Below are 22,120 nucleotides of genomic sequence, written 5' to 3'. Positions count from 1 at the left end.
AAATTGGGCTTGTGTTTTCCATTTGCAAAGAAAAAAATTAATTAGAATTCATCACCACACACACACACACACACAAAACTACCCCTGTAGAACAGTTTTACATAAAACCCAAATGAAATGAACCCACATGAAAATAACTTTATTAAGGAGTTTTTACTTGCCACCGGCTTGCTCACTTGGGGCTTGGACTCTGACATACGTAAATCTGCTTTGTCGCAGCAGTTGTTGTTAGAAGCTCTATATAAATAAGTGGAACGCCCCATGGCTCTGAAACGGGACATAACTTATTTCAAACAGCACAAGAAGTGAATGGGCTTAAGATAAAGCTTTTCTGAAAATTTGGTAGTTATTGCTTTATAGGCCTGCGAATGTAAAATGCAAAAATCTATTCTCTTTTCGAGCAACTTCACGCTCCAACACAGAAGGTGGCGACGGTCCTGTGGTGGAAAACCACTGTAAACTAAAGAAGAAGAAGCAGCGGCGGCAGACGCCAACGAAGAAGAAATTAGCAACGCCGCTATTAAATATAAAATGTATTCTCAAAAAAGATGCAGCGGATCTAATGTTGATGTATGTATTTATCACTAATTTCACTACACCGAAAACTATCATCGAACTTAGAACTTGTTAAGTTTTCTTTAACAAGCTAATTCTGAAAATGTGGGAATGCTGGCGACACAACTATTTAAAACACCAGGTTAGGTATGAAACGTATAAAACACGTATGGCTGGGGAATTAGCTCACCCTAGCTATGGCTTATAACGTCAGAGGGCTTTACGTTGTTCATGTACAGTCATAGCTACCTGCATACTTCGATGCAGCAGTTTTCAGTGGTGTTTGACGATGTGTCTTTAACTTCTAGGTAACGCTAGGTTAGCTAGCGAGTTAGCAACACAATTAGCCAGCCAGCTAGACAGTCGTATCATAAACTTTTAATTGCTCGAGTATTATTTAGCTTAGCTAAATCATAAACCCCAGGGTTAGCATAATTCAATTTGACGTATTAGTAGACAAAGAACATTGACTTTTATTAAACAATACTAGTTTTCGGTAGTTTATAAACGGTTTGCTTAACTGACTAATATAATTTAAAATTCTAGCTAGTAATACCGCGAAGAGCAAAGCAACATCAATTTAGGATAAATACACTTTGAGTAGTTTAGCTACTTCTCGCTTCTGGTTTTAGGGATCCCACACTCAAAACACTTTATAGCTAGACCAGTAAAGTGTAACCATAACAACCCTAACCAATTTAACCCATAAGACAAACCCGCACCTGCAGCAGACTCAGGTGTATTAGGGGAATGCTTGGAAACTGCAGAAACTTAGATGCGGTGGTGAGTTTTGTTAGCTATCTTAGGTGGTAGTGGTGGTGAAACGTACTGAGCAAGGGTTTCCTTAAAGATTTTCAACATAGTGCACGTCAATGGCACCTGGTGGTCAAAAGAACGAAGTGCAGCTGTTGCTGTGGGGCTTCGTTATGTAATACATTGGTTGTTTTCATTGCTTTATAATTATACTTTGTGAAAACTACACTGAAACGGTAAACGTTTCGTTTGGGATATATTTATTGCTTACATATTAACACAGTCTTATTCATACCGGTCCTGGTGTTTTAAAGTGCAATCACAACAGTTAGATTACTGGCAGTGAAGTGGGTGGGTTATGAACAACAAAACGTTTATTTCTAATGTGCTTAATTCTAATTGAATAAAGTATAGATACAGTTCATTGAAGTAAGTGCATGGTGTTTTTTGAGACATGGTTCAGAGTTTGTCAAGGTCTACAGTCGTGGCCAAAAGTTGAGTAACAAATTTTGGCCTCTTTTTTTTTTTTAAGATACTTTTGCCAGATGTTTATATGGTATAGTGAAGTACAATTATAAACATTTCATAAGTTTTTAACTTTGTATTGACAAATACATCAAGTTTAAGCAAAGATTAAATATTTACAGTGTTGACCCTTCTTTTTTAAGACTTCTGCAATTCACCTTGGCTTGCTGGATATCAGCTTCTGGGCAAAATTCTTGCCTAATCACTGCTTGGAGTTGATCAGTTTCTGTGTTTGCCCACCTGCTTTTTGAGGATTGACCACAGGTTCTCAATGGGATTCAGATCTGGGGAGGTGCAAAATTGGATGCCACATTTCAATGTCTTGCTCACCGAGCCACTTGGTTATCACTTTTGCTTTGTGACATGATGCTCAGTCATGCTCGAAAAAGCATTATTCATCACCAAATTGCTCCTGGATCGTTGGGAGAAATTGCTCTTGGAGGATGTTATGATACCATTCCTTATTCATGGCAGTGTTCTTAGGCACAATTTTGAGCAAACCCACTCCCTTGGATGAGAAAAAACCCCACACATGAATGGTCTCAGGAAGCCTCATTGTTGCCATGACACATGACTTACTTTTTCTTCTCTGGACAATCATCATTTGTCCAGATGTCCCAAACAGTCTGAAGGGGGCTTCATCAGAGAAAATAACTTTACCCCAGTCCTCTGCAGTCCAATCCCTATACTTCCTGCAGAATGTCAGTCTGTCCTTGATGTTTTTCTTGGAGAGAAGTGGCTTCTTTGATGCCCTTCTTGACACCAAGCCATCCTCCAAAAGCCTTTGCTTCACTGTGTGTGCAGATGCCCTCACACCTGCCTTTAGCTATTCCTGAGTAAGCTCTGCACTGGTGGTGACCCGATCCTGTAGCTGCATCCTCTTTAGGAGATGGTTCTGGTGCTTGCTTGACTTTCTTGGGTGCCTTGAAGCCTTATTCACTGCAATTGAACCGCTCTCCTTGAAGTTCTTGATGATTTGATAAATGGTCAATTTAGGTACTATCTTACAAGCAGCAATGTCCTTGCCTGTGAAGCCATTTTGATGCGATGCAAGCATGACTGCACATGTTTCCTTAGAGGTAACCATGGTTACCATGGCATGACAATGTGATATCAGATGCCTTATCCTTATCACTTTCTCCTGAGCTAATGAGATCATCACTGAAATGATATTAGCAGGGCATTTTGTGTCGGTGTTGAAATACAGTGGCTGGAATGCAATGATTTTTGTGATTAAGTTCATTTTCATGGCAAGAAATGACTTTGCAATTAATTGCAATTCATCTGATCACTCTTCACAATCTAGAGTTAATGCAAACTGCCACCATAAAAAACTGATGTGTACTAGTCTCAACTTTTGGCCACAACTGTATATTACTATGTTTAGTCATTTACTGTGTGCTGCTCATAATGGCAGAAACAAATAAACCTAGGTTTATCACTGTAAGTAACATACAAATAACACTACTCTCTGTTAATGACTTAATGAAAGTGGGAAAAAATTGACCTCTGACTTTTGGTGTTCTATTATTGTTTCATAATGTCATTTCCATGCATTGTGGCATATCAGTTTGCTTGAATCAAACTGAAACATTATCTTCAGTAAATTTTTCTTATTGGGTCTTGAAACATTAAGCTTCTCTTTTTCCTCTTATGTTTTATTTCTTCAGGACTCAGAGGGCCAGAATGCAAATATTTTGAGTGATTGATGGGACAAGATGCAATTGCTGCTGCATATGGGTCATGGAGGAAGTAATAAACTTAACAGGTTGCACAGGGACTGTGTCCCAACTAAATTATTCAGGTTCTACGCAGAACATTTCCAGCAGGGTGTACAAAGCTATGGGCTTTGTTCTGGTGCATGCAGGTTTGTGTTTGAATTCAGGTGTAATATTTTTTCCTTTTTAACATATGCTACTTGAAGGTGTTTCATTTAGGAGTCATCTACCATAGTAGCAGTAGTAGTACTGGTAGCTGGTTATTGGTAGCTCAGTGGTAAAGGTGCTTGACTAGTAATCAGAAGGTTGTCAGTTCAAGCCCCACTGCTGCTACAGTGCCACTGTTGGGCCCCTGAGCAAGGCCCTTACCCTCAATTGCTCAAATTGTACTCAACCATAATTGTAAGTTGCTTTGGATATATGCAGGGCATATACAAGTATAGCTAATATAGCAACTCAGATATCAGTTGTTCATTCAATCAATTTTACATAGATATACAGCCTATACTGTATAATTTTGTCTTCCATTCGAAAGCTTACCACATAACAGACCATTTCAGAATGCAAATATGACTACAATGATCAGCCATAACATTAAAACTAGCTGCTTAATATTGTGTAGGTCCCCCTTGTGCCACCAAAACAGCCCGGACCCACCAAGATACAAGCCCCACAAGACCTTTGTGCTGGGGTATCTACTACTAAGACATTAGCAGCACATCCACTAAGTCCTGTAAGTTGTCTGGTGATGCTCACTTAGTAGAGCATACCAAGAACACCACAAGACCTACCATTTTTTGCGATGCACTGACCCAGTCATCTAGTCATACAATTTGAATGTTGTTAAATTCATTCAGATCTATACGCTCGACCATTTTTCCTGCTTCCAACACATCAGCTTCAAGAATAGACATAACATATCTCACCACTTCACAGGTGCTGTTGTAGTGAGATAATCAATGTTATTCAGTTCACCTGTCAGTGATTTAATGTTGTGGCTGATCTGTGTATCTGTTGAATACACATTATACAGGATAAGACATTTGTAAATCTGATATGAGTTATACCACTTTTTTTTTCAACCATTGAACAGAGGTGTGTCTTTGCTATAGACTAAAAGGATATAAAATGTCTTTGCAGATAGGTTTCGTCTGATGCATTTTACTGGGAGAGTCTTTAAACTTAGATGCATGCACGTGTTGTCCAAAATGCTACATACTTTGACAGCTACCGCCGAAATGGACACTTACTATTGCAATACTATTCCCCTAAATTTCTTTATACCTTTTGAGTATATGCTATGTGAAGGTGTTTCATTTAGGAGCCATCTACTATCTCATTTCAGATGAAAAGGACACATACAAGCATAGCTAATCATTCTCACATATCAGTTTCATTCAATCAATTTTAATTTATTTGTTTTATTTATTTTACATTTCTAAATTGCTTATAGAAAGTGCAAAGGCTAAAATCAACAAAGCACATTCACAGTTATATATTCTCACTAAGTTAGGTAAAAGTGTAGTTTGTGTAGTTTTCTTAATTGTGGTTTTGCCAACAGAAATTCATTCTAAGTGCTGGAGGATTTATGCTTTGTGCATTTTTAGTTTAGATTTTTTGCACTTTTGAATGCTCAATTATGTTGGAATTTAGGGGACCTTATATAACTGAAATTTCTGTTTGGTGCCCATTTTATTTGTCCACTTTCTCAGTAGCTGGCCTGGGAACAGTATGAAAGGGAAGGGTTCAGATGTTCAAAAATTATAACATTGCTGTCCAAGTTTAAACTTCTACCTTGCTTATGTTGATGACCTAGCTATAAATATATTTACGTACAACACATGAGCATAGACTGAATCATTTGTCACTGTCATTTTATGAATTTTGGTCATTTAATAAAATTAAGTCTTGTGGACATTTATTGGATTTTACTGACTTTTAGGTAACCTCTAAAGGGGGTATGAAACATCTATATTTGGGCCTTGAGGAGAATAAGCGAAATGCAGGTTATGTTTGCACAATATGTAATTTGTTAATTGTTATTGTAGTATTGACATTTTGCAGGTCTGAAATCTCAGAATGCTGCAATATTCAAACTGGTGCTCTTAACAGTACAATTTTGTGCTGTAAGCAACTTGACCAATGCTAGCACTACACTCACATAATTCAAAATGTAAATAATTCCATATTTATTTATTCATTCTATATTTATTTTTTCATAAATAATGCAATAATAATTCAATCATGTTGCATGAGGGTACCCCCAGGTCTATAGCTTTTTCTCAGATCTTATATCTTACAGTGCTTGGGATAATGGAGTCTAGCCTAAATCACTGCTGAAAGCAAGTTATGCATTTAGTGAAAATGAAAACCTTCATGCTGACCTGGTATTTTTCCTTTTGAGGGGGAAAAAGTACAGATGGTTTCATAAAATGGAATTTGCTTTGAAAATGTCAATCCCTTCATCAGTGTTAATTTCAGCTATTCTAGATAAGCTTTCTGGTGTTTGGTTCTTTACAGTATTCATATGATTCAACATACATAAATAATACCACAAAATACAGGACAATAATCAACCATGTCAGCAGTATGTACATATATAATTATGATGCAAGAATAGCTCTTGTTTTAGGGCTTCAGTTGTTGTCAGTGATAACTCAGTGGTTAAGGTACTTGACTTGTAATCAGATGGTTGCTGGTTTGGGCCCCTGAGCAAGGCCCTTACCCCTCAATTGCTCAAGTTGTACTCAGTCATAATTGTAAGTTGCTTTGGATAAAAGCGTCAGCTAAATGCTGTAAATGTTGTCACTGTGATAAGAATAATTGCAATTTTAGATAGACCTTTTAAACCCACTTGTTGTTTCTGTAATGCTAGTGTAGTTACACTATTCAGGCAACTATACTTGTAACTAGTTTGTATGTTGCAAATGTAATACAGCTTAGTTCAATAGCTGTATTAGTTCACACTTGTATCAAATTTAATAGAAATAGCACAGGAACAGTCCACTGAAAGTGTAAATTATTTGTTATTATATTTGTGATGTAACCAAATAGAAACCAGAATTGATACCCTAGGCTGCAGTTAAAAGTACTGTCAAAAAAGTACAGTCTGGTTTAAAATCTCACTTTGGTTTAGTTAAACTGTGTTACAGTTTAAATTTTCTTCTAAATGGTATTTACTGGGGCAAAATACCATAATGTAGGTAGTTACATCCTTTTGCAAACAAAAACATCTGCACTTCAGCATATATACACTTATACTTGCATAAACCAAAACCAAAGTTGATATATATGTACATAAACTGTAATACTGTAATCTATCTGTAGCTCTACATCCTTAGTAGTTATAGTTGTTGATATTCATGTGTAAGGACATATGTATTAGACTTGTGATATAAAGTGGGTCTGCTCTTTCCTCATCACGAGAATATAGTTACAACTTATGGAATGTGTGTTTTTTTTTTTGTTTTTTTTCCCTGTTATTTTGCAGTGAGCCTTTTTTCATCCACTAAAGAAATATGGCACCATAAAGTTTAAACATCTTAACCCACCAATGTTTTTCTCAAATGAGCTAACATTGTTTGCAATTTTGGAAATTCTTAATGAGCTAAATTAAAAGAAAATCTATACTTAACATAATTGACAACAGCAGAGTGTTCTCAGTAACTAAAGGAGTAAACTAAATTCTGTCAGACCTCAGGGGTATATTTGCCCTTTGAGTTTGAAAATGTAACATCTGAATTAACAAATTGTTAAAGCAAATAAGGAAAATTATAATGTCCCCTAATTTTTTTGCTACCACAGGGGCAGGGTATCATTCAGAATCCAAAGCCAAGGAGTATAAACATGTGTGCAAGAGGGCTTGCCAGAAAGTGAGTACATATGGGTTTTTTAACATTATTTTCCTTTTGGTATTCTAGTATTTTTATTCTTCTCTTCAAACATTAGTGTGATTCTTTGTTTTTCACAGGTAACATCAATAATTAAGCCCAGTAACATATACAAGCGCTAACATAATTTCCTATGATATGCATTTTTTAAATCTGCAAGAATGCAAAATTTTGATATTGCTGTTTTAAACTGTGAAAATAAGCTTCTGTGCGTGTATGAAATAAGTTTCCACCATTTCAGAATGTATCCTTATCAGGACTAAGAAAAAGTCAGCATAATCTGTAACCTTTAGTAAATCGTGGTAAAACATTTCTTTCTGTGGTTTCACACTGATTCCACATCTGATATTGCACAAGGTAAAGGCTGGATTATACTTTTTTGCACAGATGATTGCATGAGCATCCAGCATCATACAACCATGAATTTGGAGTGTTTATTGTAGTTATCTCTTTGTTGCAAGCGGTGCATATCTACTAATGTGGGTTAATATAACTTATTCAGTAAATACACAGAAAAATTAAAACAAAGCACTCAACCTGCTAAATACTATAATATGTGAAACACTGATTATTTATGTGATTTTTGTCTTGTGTACACTTTTATGTTTAGGATTAGGCAGAATAATTTGAAAAAGTAATAATGACCAAATATTGAATGCCCAAAACGTTCTCAGTAATGTATTTGTTGTGCTTTGCTCTGCATTGGTAAGGATGCCAGGTAAATGTGAGATTTATTGTAAAGAATTCCCAGAGCAACACAGAGACTTTGTTTAAAATGAAGAGGGGAAAAAAGTAAAAATAAATAAATAAATAAACACACACCCTCTCCCAAATAAACTAACTACCTCAGTCATTTTATATAATCCAAGAAAAACCAAACATTTTATCAGAAACCTGGGTTGGAAATGTACAAGAGGAACTAGGATGGCAGCTTCCTCTCAGGCATTCCCTGTCATCTTGTGTCCCCTTTACACAAGTTGGAATTTTAATGAAATTATTCAGAGAGTCACAAAATTACATTTGGTCACAATACCAAAACGATCGAATACCACTGTACCTTTCTCACCCTGTTCAGAATGTCCAATTTGAGTGCCTGTTCCTTTAAATGATAAGATAACTACTCACTGCCCCTTTCGTGTGAACCCTGGGATAAACATTGCTGCCAGAGACAACATAGCAGTGAAGTCATATGTGATTGAACCAAAGTTGGACCCTGAGTTTGCTGTGATGTCAGGACTAATTTTGCAGTCTCACACACACACACACACACACACACACACACACACACACACACACACACACACACACACACACATACACACACACAATAAAAATAAAAAAATACATAGCCACACACTGCAATGTGTGCTTGCTTGCCAAATTAAGGATGGAGATAATGCACATTGTAATGTCATTAACCCCTGATTACCTGACTGCAACACAACTGTAACTTTTGCTTTTACTGTCGTGAATAACATGTTGATAAAGTGAAGTTCATCTTACAGACATTTAACTAGCTAACATACTAATAGCATTAATGTTATTGTGGATCCTGGGTCCTGCAGTAAGTAACGCCAGTCATTTTCTATAAAATTGCATTAGCTAATACATCAACCTTTAACATTAGCTAGTGTTAAACAGCCAAAGAAACACTTGAGCTAGCATATTTCTTTGTAATACTTATCTTCATTTCCCTTCATTTCCCTCTTCATTTCCAATTTAGCCTCACACAGTTGGTATTGATCCCTCTTTTAGGAAAGGTTTTGTTGCAAGGCATGCATTGTACTGACTAATGTTGTAAAGGATGTCAGATACATAGTGGTTAGTGCATACAGGTTTTTGTCGACTGTAGCTGGGCCATTGCCATGAAAACCTTTATCCATTGAGGTCTTCTGTACTGTATGGATGTAGCAATTTATGCTGGCCTGTGCAGCCAACAACAAAGCAGTTCTCACACTTAGATTTAACATAATGCTAGTGGATCCAGTGTGCATGAGGAAAAAAATACCTTTGCAAGGGTAGTTCTTAAACTGTATTTGGAGATGCTCAGATTGATCTGAATAATTCTTATGAATTCTAACAAGTAGGGGTGCCAAATCTTATGGTATTTTTCAAATGGCATTATGCAGTGTTCTGTGTATTGTGAGAGTTTGGCTTTTGTCATAAAAATTTGTACAATTGTGAAAGTTTGTGAATTATGTTGATTTTAAATGAAGAACTCATAAAATATGATTATATGATATATAGACAATCTGACCTTTAATGAGACAATAATGAGGACTTAGTTAATAACATTGTATGCAAAATTTTACTCTTACTTTATGTGCAGTGGGAAGCTAAAGGGTCCTCAAAAAGCAGCAAAGAACCGTTCTTCTGGTTTTTTTGTTTTGTTTGTTTGTTTGTTTTTTTGTTTTTTTGTAGTTCAGTTAGGCACCTTTTTAGCATAAGGTGCTGTTTTACAGTCTTTTGTGTTTAGCTTAGTTAATTAATAAAATACACAAAATGCAGAAAATTGAATAAAATGTTGACCTGAAGAAAATTTGTTTTATCCAAAAATGGGCATTGTATAAATAAGAATCTACAAGCATCGTATTCAGTTGATGTGTGTGGTCTTTGTGTGAAGTTATGACGGAGGCCAAAAAAAAAGTCTTAAAACGAAACATTAAAAGGGTCTATTGTTAACATGATGGACAGTGTGGAAATGTTTTTATGCAGTATAGTAATAATTAACACACCCAAACTTGCCTCACTTCTTTTGTGCCAGTGTTTTTTTGTTTTTGCCATGAAAGAAATTTTACATGCTTTCATGTTCCCTAATCTTTTGCAGGCTGTGGACAGGCTGAGAGCTGGAGCCATGGCCCTGGAGGCAGTGACTGCTGCTCTTATAGAGCTAGAGGTGCTTCTTTTTTACTTTTCCTAAACTAGTTTGGATTATAGCATGAATACTATAAAAATGTTTTAATCAAATGGAACATGTATTGTTGTTATTTTACAGTTGTATTTTAAAGTGGAGAGAGAAAAAATAAGCAATAGCCAGTTGAGCCATGGAAACCATTGATCTGATTGATTTCACCTCCTTTGAGGTCAACCATTTATGTCAATGATCCTTATCACTAGCTGAGTAAGGAAGCACACATTATACGGTTGAGAATATACATACTATTATTATAATATTACATACTGCTTCATTTGGATCTTCTAGCTTACCTTGTCCAGTCTGAATACGAAAAAAGGCAAGAACCAAAATGACACGCCAACACTTAAGGCGATCATCATTTACAGAGACACCTTTATAGACATAATTATGATTTTTTTGGTAACCAATAATCTATATCAAATACAGTCATATCTGCTGTAATGTTTTACCAGTACTGATACTGCTGCACATAATTAAAAAAAGATTTATCTGATGTGCTTTGTTCATATGCTGTAAGCTTTCTATTAATATAAGGATGAGCAACGCTCCTGAAATTTTTAGCAGTTTGGATCTCACAGTAATTGACATGAAGTAGCTGTAAGTAATCTATCTAAGAAGATGTGAGTTTGTGATGAGTAGTTCTCATGTAACTACGGCAAGGTAAGAGCCCCTTTTCTCCAAGCTTGTGTAAACAGCTGCATAGAAGGGTGAATGCTGAATTACTGAGTTTTACTGAGAACAAAAACTCACAATTGGCCAATATGCTCCCATTTTTGATCACAGTATTTTGATACACAGTATAAGAAATACCTTGAAAAATAATGTGTATTTGATGTAGAAACACCAATGTGTCCTTGAACTACATAAGTGCTAAATAAATATTAGGAAACAAGGTATCCCACATAACAGCACAAACAGAATATGGATGGCCATTTAATTCAATGTTAGCTGAACGTTTAGGTTTATGAAACATGTTGAGATGTTGAAAATTAAATTTTAGCTACTTTTTAATCTTGGGCTGTGTTGCTTCTCTGTGAATAAATGAGCTGTGATTTAAAAGCTGATTTTTGTGAATATAAAGCAATAAGTTTTTGAATCTCTTGGAAGTTGACATAAGGTTCAAAATCAGTTGTTTATATGTAAAACTGTCAACAACAAAAGTCAATGCTGCACAAAGTTGACAGCATGCAAAAGTTAATCACATACTAACCTACCTTATTTATTAATATAGTACAGTAGCAACTACATTTTCCAGTAGCCAGGAGGTAGTGTTGTAACTTTTAAATCAAGTAACTTGGAACTAGCTGGGTAAACTATTACCCAAGCTGCATAATATTTTTACGTATCCATTAAGGTTTTTAGCTGCTTCATACTGTTTGATCAGGACCATGATAAGATTAGTATTTTCTAATGAAACCCATATGTTTATGAGAACAAACAGTTTGTTGGGTTCTTTTTTAATTTACAGATGAGGTAGCCAGTGTTGAGTTACTCTTGCTTTTCAATTTATTGTATCGTTAAAAAAAAAAATCTGTAGCTACTACAGATAAGCTGGCCAATATGACAGCCTTTTTGGACACCCATACACAAGCTGCATTGCATGATTAGTTTTCAATATATTGTGCTTGCACAAACATCTGTGTTTGTGAAATTAATTTTTCAGATATTGCCCAGCCCCACTGTGAGGCAGCAGTGCACTAATAAAACTCTTAAGGGTGCTTTTAGAAAATAACACTTAAAGGACTTTGAGAATAACCATGTTGTTGCAGCTGGATTTTTCTTTTTTTTCTTTTTTTTCAGTTGAAGGATAGGTGCCAGTTAGCTTTTTAATCAGAAAATCTGAAATGCATCTCTTATTGGATATTTCAGTTGGGCAAAAGTTTGTAATGTATATAACAGACCCTGTTAAACACAAAATGTCTTGTCCCTTAAATGTCTTTGATTGATGTGCAAGACCTATACAAATTCAAAATAATTCACACACAAGAAATATGAAATGACACTTGTTTTGGGCAAGCATACAGTGATCCTTATTGTTTGTTTGTTTGCAGGACTCACCATTCACCAATGCTGGTACAGGTTCCAACCTGAACTTGTGTGGGGATATTGAATGTGATGCCAGCATCATGGATGGAAAATCATTAAACTATGGAGCAGTTGGTGCTTTAACTGGTGGGTTTTCTTAATTTCTATTAATGTTCATGAGAAACAGAAATGTTAATATTTTATTTACCTTGATTTTTTCCCCTTTTTATTATATTGTTCCATACAAATTTCCTCACAAATATTTCTCCTCCCACAGTTTTTGATCTAGAACAACCTCACAATTTTTTCTCCTCCTAGTTTTTGATCTAGAGTAACAGTTGTTACATTTTGTTGTATTGTATTATCTTTAATGTATGCATTTGTGTGTATAAGTATAAAGCTGATGGTAGCAATGCAATATTTTTTTACTAGGATTTTAAGTCATGGTGCAGTTTAGGGAGCACCTTTTGATTTGTTGTGTAATATAATTATCTTTGGCTATTTATTGTCAACCTCAGGATATCAGGATGCTTTAACCTCGAGTCAAACTAAAAGCTATTTATCTGGGAAGTATTTATTTTGCTTGAGTTGCAACTTCTTTATAATATAAAGACAATGAAAGAAATGAAAAAAGATAATAGGTGATAGTTTCATCAACATGAAACACAACTTAAAAAAGAAAGGGGTTGTAGAATCAATCGGTTTCAATGGGAAGATGGTGCAATAAATGAAGATAGAAGAGGTCGATAAATGTTTTTACCAAGTTTTCTAGCTATAGCTTCAAATGGTTTCCATGGAAGAATGGAGGGACAAAAGAGGATAAAAAGGATTAAACAGATAAATGCTGTCAATATACAAAGCAGTTTGTTGAGTATTTGAGAACTGAAATTGAAGGCTATAGATTAACAGTTCAGGGAGCTATAAATACAAATGAAAGAAGGGGTGACTAAATGAGTGCCAACTGTTTTGACTGCGTGTAATTGTTGAATCTGTTTCTATTGTACTATGGTGTAACACACTTATTCAGATCTGAGGGCTGAGACAGTTAGATTACTTTATCGAATGCAGGTGTTTCTACTATACAAGTTCCTGGGAACATGTATATAAAGTAATGGTTTTTCTCTTCTTAGGAATTAAGAATCCGATCTTGGTGGCTAGAAGACTACTGAATGAAGCACAAAAGGGGAAGCTTTCAGCTGGGAGGATACCTCCCTGATAAGCACACTTCTGTCTCATAAGTAACTGATCAATTTGCTGTTTGTGTATGTGCTTTGTTGTTAACACCCTATTTGTCCCTTCTTACAAGCACTTTATTTCACAAGACACTAGGGGCTCTAATTTTATGCTACACTGGAGCCCCCTATTACCATATTTTACTAATTTTGTAGGATGCACACACATTATTGCTGGCAAGACAATACATGAGAAATATACTTATATTTTATTTATTTATAATGACTATTGGAAGACCCATAATTTAATAATAAACTACTTGCACAAGGAAATCAAATCCTCATATACTATTGCCATTTGTTAAGTCCACCTGAGACAAAAATAAATGAGCACCTGAGTGGGTGGAATGGCGCAACAGAGGGTGTGACAATATTTTTGAACTCATTATGACTTAAAACTGTACTTGTGCCACCGCCTCCGTTGGGATCTGCTCTTAACACAAACACAATTGCAGCACAATATTTTGCTCACTTCAGGTATGGACATAAAAATGAGTAAAATATAAAAATAAAAAAATAAAGTGTGTGTGTGTGTGTGTATAAACAATTGTCATTATGCAAGGAAAATTAAATAGTTCAAGTAATTAATCACACTCACAGTTATTTATTTTACTCTCATCAGAGTGATCAACTATAATTTTTCAAGTGCCATAAATCTTATTGTGACAGCTCTGTACTTCCATGACAAGTATCTCTTTGGTCATCCGTAAACTTTCTGGTGAAATTGTCATTGTCATGTGGCTGGCTCATGCTAAGCTTTTAAAGGGAATCAGGGGAGTTGATATGATTTGGATATTGTAGCAGCACATCTAACCAGACCAGCTGATCATGTGTTCTTGATTCATGACGATATTTATGATTTAACTCTTCAAGGCTACAGCATAGTAATAAATAATATTAGTACACAATTGTCTTTTTCAAACAGCCTTTTAAAATAACTTTATAAAATATAGACTTTACTGTTTGTAGTAAACATAATAGTTATACAAGGCTACTAATGTATTATTGCTGTTTAGATCTATGTAGATGGTTATTTCTTTAATTTCCCTGGGGATTAATATAGTGTTATCTTATAAAACCCAATCATGTCTACAGCCCTTTGTTAATTACTCCAGTCATTTGTTTCTTATTATGTAATACTGCAGTGGTAGGATTGGTTTTGTTTGCTTGTCATCGCGGCCCCCAAGGGGAATGCCTATTGGGGCATAGTGTTATCATGATACCAAAAGTTTTGTTTCGATACTGATTTTGATATCATTACTGAAATGATACCACTGCAGTGAAGTGAACTAGTGAACTATCACTTTTAAATCTTTAAATTCTGTGAAAAGGTTGAGATGTTTGTCCAACAGAGGTTTGTTCAGGTTTCAGAATTCTGTTTCTGAATAGTTTGTCTCTTAATGGTAAATCAAACCTTAAATCTGTGGTTCACATGATGCTTTTTGTTTTCTTCAACTAATACATAGGGCACTACACCTAAAACCAATGTTGTTGTGTAGAGTCAGTATTTCTTGTACAGACAGACAATAAACTGATTACACATACAAGGTAATTTGCTATATAATAGCTTGTTTGCCTAATGTAATCAGAGCATCATGGTCCTGCCTCAATCTCTTGATCAAATTATTAATGCCTCCATATCTTATATTAATTCTTAAAAAGGTCCAGTTCGCAGATGATGTCACTGGAGTGGTAGGTCATGATAAATTAACTGCCAGTTAACTCAAGCCAGTTGTTTTTGATGCCTGTTTACATCCCACCCCCAAAAAGTTTTAATTAAAACAAAAACAAAAACAAAAAAAACAAACAAACAAACTGTTTTGTTTGAAAAAATATATTGAGCTGCAACATGTCAGGCGTACAGTGTCATTGTGGCTCAGTTGGCTAAACTCTAATCTATTTTCTATTAATTTGAAAGATTTACATTTTATAAAGGTAGAGCTGAATCAGCTTTCCAGGTGTGTTGCAGTGCTCAGTCTTGTTACTTTTGTACAATCAGAATATATTTGGTACTGTTGAAAATGTTTCACTTGTTCAATGCCTTATGATGAAGCCAAAAAAATTAGACATAGATCAGTATTGGGGTTCTGTTGTCTTTATTTAACAAATTATATTTTGTTTATGCTCTTTAATTTTCTATTGTTGGTATAATTATTGCAATCTTATTGTATTCGTTATTATACATGCTTACCTTTACCTTTGCTTACTACTGTTTCACTTGTGTGCATGTGATTTCATGCATCTTGATTTTTGTAGGGATGTACAAACTTGAAAATATATTCATGATATTAAGTTTAAATAAAACAATCTGTCTGATTGAGGCTCCATTATAGACTTAATGGCATTTGCTTTTGGTAAATGAGAAAAATGTGCAATTAATTGGCAGTGTATTTGCTTCAAATGAAGAATGAGTGAGGAATCATTGAAACATTCAAAAAGGAGTAGAATACATGAAAAAACATCTTTTTTCATGTATTCTACTCCTTTTTGAATGTTTCAATGATTCCTCACTCATTCTTCATTTGAGATGTTGCAGGCTACAGTTATATGCTAATGTCATGCAATAGCTGAAAATGTTTTTTAAGTACATAGGTTCATTTTTTCTGTTTGTCAGCTTTTTAGTTGGAATAGGAGCGCAGCAGTGGGCTCTTGGTCATGGCATCCCTGCATGTCCTTCAGAGAAGATGGCCACGAGTGAGTATTTTATGTATACAATTTGCTTCATTGTACTCTACACCTGCTTGCTTTTTATAGTGCTGCGGAACAGGATTGAGCAGAATTATTTGATTTGAAGGCCAATTTAAGAGTGAAGTCTTATGTTCTTCAGAATTCTAAAACACCTCATATTAGAACCTGGAAGGAAAAGTACCTCATTTTGTGTTAGGACATGCAAAATATTCAGTCACTTTAACCATTGTCAAACCATACTCAAAGCTTTTAGATAAGCAATAATATTGAACTTACAGACTTGTTTTTTTTTAAGCTTACCAGCAGCCATGCACGACAAGATGAGCAGAAATGATCAGACCACCTCCCAAAAGTCAATTTCAAAATAACATACAGTATAGTACAAACTGTAGTCAGTTGCCAAGTAAGGGATATCCCAAACTCATAGTATCTCTGTCAATAAGAGTGATCATATAATCTATTTAAGTGAACCTGTCTGTGTTTTATCATTGGTACTGCAAAAATAGCTGTTGGCTTTCATGATGAAATTAAAGGTTTTCCTAACATTTTTTTCAGGTAATCAACAAATACACTCAGCGTGCTAGGATTGGGCATCACAGCCCACTCTAATTTATCATTTGAATGACTATAACTTGCAAATGAATTCTGTTAGTGTATTGTACAACATACTTGGAAATTTGGCTGTAATATATGACAGTGAACTATGGTTATAGCACAGTAAAAGGGGACCTCTGGTCTCAGAGGATATGGTAGCCCATTCTATTATTTGCCCATCTTTCATGGACACATTAGAAAGCAAGGATTTAATACATCGGAATTACACCAGATTTTACATTTGAAGATAGACCTGACATACACAAACTGCATAGCAACACACCAGTAGTCCTGTAGTCTCTAGGACTAAAAAAAACTGCTGTAATTTATTAATAACTGCCGTGTGCAGTTAATATAGTGCCCTGTAGTGCCAAAAAAAACCACAAAAAACACACACAAAACAGAAGGCCTGTCACATTAAATATTAATTATACTGCAAAATGGTAGTGATTCACTTTTTAAATTCCTGTCATAATACAGAGTTCACATTGGTTTTGCACTTCCACTGCTCTAAGACTGATTACCAATAGACAACCAGTATTTTGCCAATATGGAGGACCCTACTGCCATGAATAAGTAGTTTCATTACTCTTAAGCTTGCATAAAATGTAATGACAGAAAAAAAAAAGAACAAAGACAACAAATATTGCAAAACATGAAGGTACCTCACTTAAGATGGGATGTATGTCTAATGTATGTATGTCTAATAAATGTGTTTGTGGTCCTGGCCACATAAAATGCAAGATTGAAATGAACATCCAGTAGTTAGTTGCTGACTGTTGTCTTCAATCTTTTTACTGAACAGTATTGAAAAACCAATCAGCCTCTGTAGTATTAATTGAATAACAGTGAGAGGAGCTCTCCTGTATACCTGCTCTAAAAAATAAAAAAAAAACTAGATAATACTTGTACTGAACCTTGCCATTTATTTGTTAGCAGTGTGTGATTTTCATCATTATGACTGCAGGTTCAGTTTTTTTGTTTGTTTGTTTTCTTTTTGAAGGAAAAATCTACAGATGTTGAGGCATGTGGCAGGTGTTTGCTTTCCATATGGGCTAATGGCTGCAAAACATGACATGATTTATTGCTTTTTAGTAGAGCCCCACTAGCACTGCTTAAGCATGAATTAACATGGGCCGCATTTTCACACTGTGGGTGTGGTCACTGTGATGGGGCACCTTTTTAGGTAATGGAAAATATTTGTTATCTTGCCTGTTTTGGTTTGTACTGACCAACGACATATTTTGCAGACTTAATTTGTGCTTCATCACCTTTCAGATATCCAAAGCACACCCATATAACTGAAACTGTGGTAACGTTTTCAGCATTGGTAGCTCAAACAATGCTTTGTGGTTGTACTTTTTGCAAGATGTTAAGTATTAAATATAACTAAGCAGATGAATAACATTTCAGAATTGAAAAGTGCATTCCAGTTGCCATAGTAGTTCCTGCAAAGTGGGCTACATAAGGAATTCAGCTATTTTAAGGGAGATTCCAAACCATAAGGAGTGAAAAAGTTCTAATGAAACTTCACACTGTGCAGGCAATAGTGAATTTTATCAGATTGTTTTTTTTACAGTTTATTACTATGCCAGAAGTTGACATGAAAGTTTTCCCATCAATCATTGTCTACATTTGCATCAAGATCTTCTGCCAAGTGGAGCCTGCTGGCTGGCTGATTATCGAGAGCAACAAATAAACAGCAATCATTGTGAGTGTTATTAAGCTTAGCAGTAGTCAGTCATGATTACCTACAGGAAGATAAGATGCCTTGGCAAGTTAAGACATTTTGGAACTTTCAGCAGCACTGATTTAATAATGTAAGTGGGAGTATACATATTTGTGACCCTGTATGTATAATTTTGACCCTGTGTTGATTCAGACAACCCCCCCACCTCCAAAATTAAAATTTATGCACTAAAGCCTGATATTTTTTTATTCTATTAACAATATGTATTGTACATTCATTCTACCCCAGAAAAAGAAAAAGAACTGTTCAAGGATCTTTGCAAGCCAAATCTTTGCAAGCCCAATATTGCCATGACATTCATGTCCATGTTCAGTGTATGTAAATTTCAAACCAGATTAGTTGGCCAGCCATTTTTCATTTGCCATCTGCTTTATGATCTTTGCCCTCTTCTTTCTGATCTAAGGTCTTTTTTAAACCAATGTTGTGTTTATTCCTAGTAAATATTCTACATTCTTTGGGCATTCCAGAAGAATAAAAGATCAGGGCTAGGTGCAAACAATTATTCCATTACACTACTGCCTTAATCAGCCTATCCACTATTACTGCAGTGCTGATTTGGTTATTCAGCTAATACAGCATGAGCACAAGATCCTGATGATTCATTTCTAGCTCTATAGACCAGACCAGACAGGACTTGCATGACAACCATTTTCATGTGCTATTTATTCTTTTTCTGTGGTGATTACCAGCCTCATACTAACCTGATGTTTAGCCACCTTCAATCTCTACCCCAAACAGTACCCTGTCTCGCTTCACTTTTGACCAATCAGTATAATGCAGAAAGAATTCTGTTACCTCTTATTCTTATGTTCCAAGACTTGTATACAAAGTGGCTCAATATTACAACCTTTTGTAGTAACACATCTCAATGGAACAATAGCAGCACAATGGCAAATGGTATCTTAAAAAAGGACATGGCTAGCATATTTATTCTGTATAAAACAAAAAGTCATCTCTGTAAATTTACATGTATATAGTTATCACTGTACATGGCTCCCTCACATCTTTACATTTAAGCATTTGAGAATGACAAACAAAACACGACTTCTCTAGCATAACCACTAAATGCAATTTCTTAGCCATTAGATTCTGCTTTAGCACAAGAATAAGTATGTACCTATCTGAATAAACATGAACAGTAGCCCGATTTATCATCTATGAAACACAATAAATGTCTGAGTAAAAGCTTTAAATGCCATTCTGTGACTCTGTGTGTCCTTCACTATGAAATAATTATCTTGGTGTATATCTGAACAACTCAGCCACAAGACAAAAAATGCTGGTATTCCTTTTTTGTTTATTGGCTTTCAGAAAGATGGGGATGGTTCCCTTTTTGAGTTTTGGCTGTGCTAAAGGTTTAATCCTAGTTCTTTTCCTCAGTCTCAATCCGTGGTTTATTAGTTATTCTTCTCACCTGTTCCTAGTTATATTCTCTATGTTTAGTTCCCACATGTACCTAAGGCCAGTGCCTAACAGGACCATCAATGGGTGTGTCCAAAAGCACACAGAACTCAAGTGTAAATACCTTGGTCAACAGAACTTCTGTCTCTGGTTTTCTTTACAAGGTTAGACCTCAAAGAGAGGCTCTGTCTACTCTCTCTCTCTCTCTCTCTCTCTCTCTCTCTCTCTCTCTCTCTCTCTCTCTCTGGTTCTTTCTTCCTCCAGCACCATATGAACATTGACACACCACTGATAGTTACTAAAATCAGCACCATTGTCCTTTGTTCTGTGATTAGACTAGTATAAATTGGCTGAGCTCATTAACATACAGCCACATTGCTCGGATGTTCAAACTCTGTGCCATTTTATTTGATTTGTTCTCCATAGAGCCAAGATGGCAAATCTTGCCTCCTTCTTACAGCACACACTCATGCACATGTAAACGTGCGCTCATCTGCACTCACGCATTCAGTCTCCTCCCTTTTTACACACACAGACACACACAGCTGTGCTTGTTTCTGGTTTTCTCTGGTTGTGCTGGCTTTAATGGGCTTCATCTCCTTGATGAGAGGTTTGAGATGGGGGAGTGATAAAAGTGAGATGACAATGTGATTTTCAAGTATTGACATCTGTTTTGAGGGGTTAGAAGCATAAGGATGGATATTGTCCTTTGCTTTATCAGGTTTGCAATAGAATTCATTCAGGCTGGTGGTGGTGGTATTGTTGTTGTTGTTGTTGCATCAGTAGCAGCAAGTTGTTCTTCAGCTTTTCTGAATATTCTTTCTTTGCTGCTTTAGTTCTTTTCCAACCTGTATTTGACCTATTTTGTAAAATACTGCCCCAATTTCTAAATGCCATCTTTTCTTTTCAGATGAGTTTACCTGAAACCCATTTTGCATCCTTTGTGTTCTAGTCAGAATACAGCTTTCTTTTCAGAAATTAATGATTAATTATTTATTAATATTTTCAGATTAATGTATATTATAGTGTTAGTATAATTGTCCAAATATTGAAAACATTACGTGAAACCATATGTTGTGCATTGAATGTGTCACCAAATTTGATTAACTTTTATTCTGCAAAGAGACTAAAAAGAAATGACAATTTCAGGATTATGTTTTTGCCCTGCCCAAAACAAAGCTTTCTTATTTATATATTTATTTATTTGTTTGTTTATATTATTACAATTAAAAGTAGATAATATATGGCATTACAAAACAGTAAAATTCAGTTAAACAATTAAATCACAAATCATTGTCATTGATGATTTTTGCATATAATATTTCTAAAATAAACTTATTGAAAGGGAAGTAAAAACTTGCTTTTACTTGCCTAAACTAAAATTTTATTTTGCAAATAATTTTTTTTTTTCTTCAGTATTTGTGTTATGTACAGAATAGTAATTATGTGAAGTGTAGACACATAGGTTAAGCATTTCACCAACAAGGAGACTGGAATTAATAAACATGTTTTACAGTTGCAGATATTATAGCATTAATAGATATTAATGCTATAATATTGGTGAAAATTGGAATTGTTTGATATTCATTATGTATGATTGAGTTATTTTTAACACTGCTACACTATTAAAAATATCCCTCCCAAAAAAATAGTTTCTGGTTGGGGGAAAAAAAAAGCAAAACGCTTAGTATCACTTGCTAGCTGTGACTCTAGTAAGAAAATTTTAGCTGTTGTCAGTAAGGAAGGAATGCCTAATTAATCTTGACAAATGGAATAACTCTTACATACTTTGAGCATTTTATAGACATGAATACATAACTGATTGAAAAGCTTAGTAGTCATTTGATGCTTGTAATTTCATCGAAATTGGCTTGCAACCAGAAACTTGTTTGATTTAAGAGGGATTGTGAAGTGATTGAATGCAGTAAAATGTTTAACTCCTGCAGATCTGACCTACACCGCAACTTTTTTAAACAAAGAAATACAGATATAATTCTGTTATTTACTTATTTACTTTTTTCATCTGCTTCTTCTTTACTTCTTAAGTGTCTGTAATCTGTGATGATCTCTCA

The 22,120-nt window shown here is 35.2% G+C and overlaps 1 protein-coding gene across 8 annotated transcripts in view; it reads left to right on the top strand.

Moving 5' to 3' along the window:
* Positions 1-474: 474 nt before the first annotated feature.
* tasp1 (taspase, threonine aspartase, 1) overlaps positions 475-22,120 on the top strand; it is a 50,844-nt gene continuing 29,198 nt past the window's right edge. For 5 of the 8 annotated variants that reach the window (XR_004776463.1, XR_004776462.1, XM_035529644.1 and 2 more), the window contains exons 1-7: positions 482-570; positions 3,504-3,700; positions 7,356-7,423; positions 10,269-10,337; positions 12,410-12,530; positions 13,514-13,598; positions 16,230-16,309. Coding sequence is in view for 6 of the 8 variants with exons in the window: in XM_035529644.1 (XP_035385537.1) it covers positions 3,577-3,700; positions 7,356-7,423; positions 10,269-10,337; positions 12,410-12,530; positions 13,514-13,598; positions 16,230-16,309 (547 nt within the window). In the remaining 2 variants the exon portion in view is untranslated. Of the gene's footprint in view, positions 571-3,503; positions 3,701-7,355; positions 7,424-10,268; positions 10,338-12,409; positions 12,531-13,513; positions 13,599-16,229; positions 16,310-22,120 lie in introns of those variants that run through there. The other 3 variants (XM_035529646.1, XM_035529648.1, XM_035529649.1) reach the window with 3 other exon arrangements.

This window comes from Electrophorus electricus, chromosome 9, assembly GCF_013358815.1.
Source record: "Electrophorus electricus isolate fEleEle1 chromosome 9, fEleEle1.pri, whole genome shotgun sequence".
NCBI classification, from domain to species: Eukaryota; Metazoa; Chordata; class Actinopteri; order Gymnotiformes; family Gymnotidae; genus Electrophorus; species Electrophorus electricus.
This window is presented reverse-complemented; position numbering and strand designations above follow the sequence as displayed.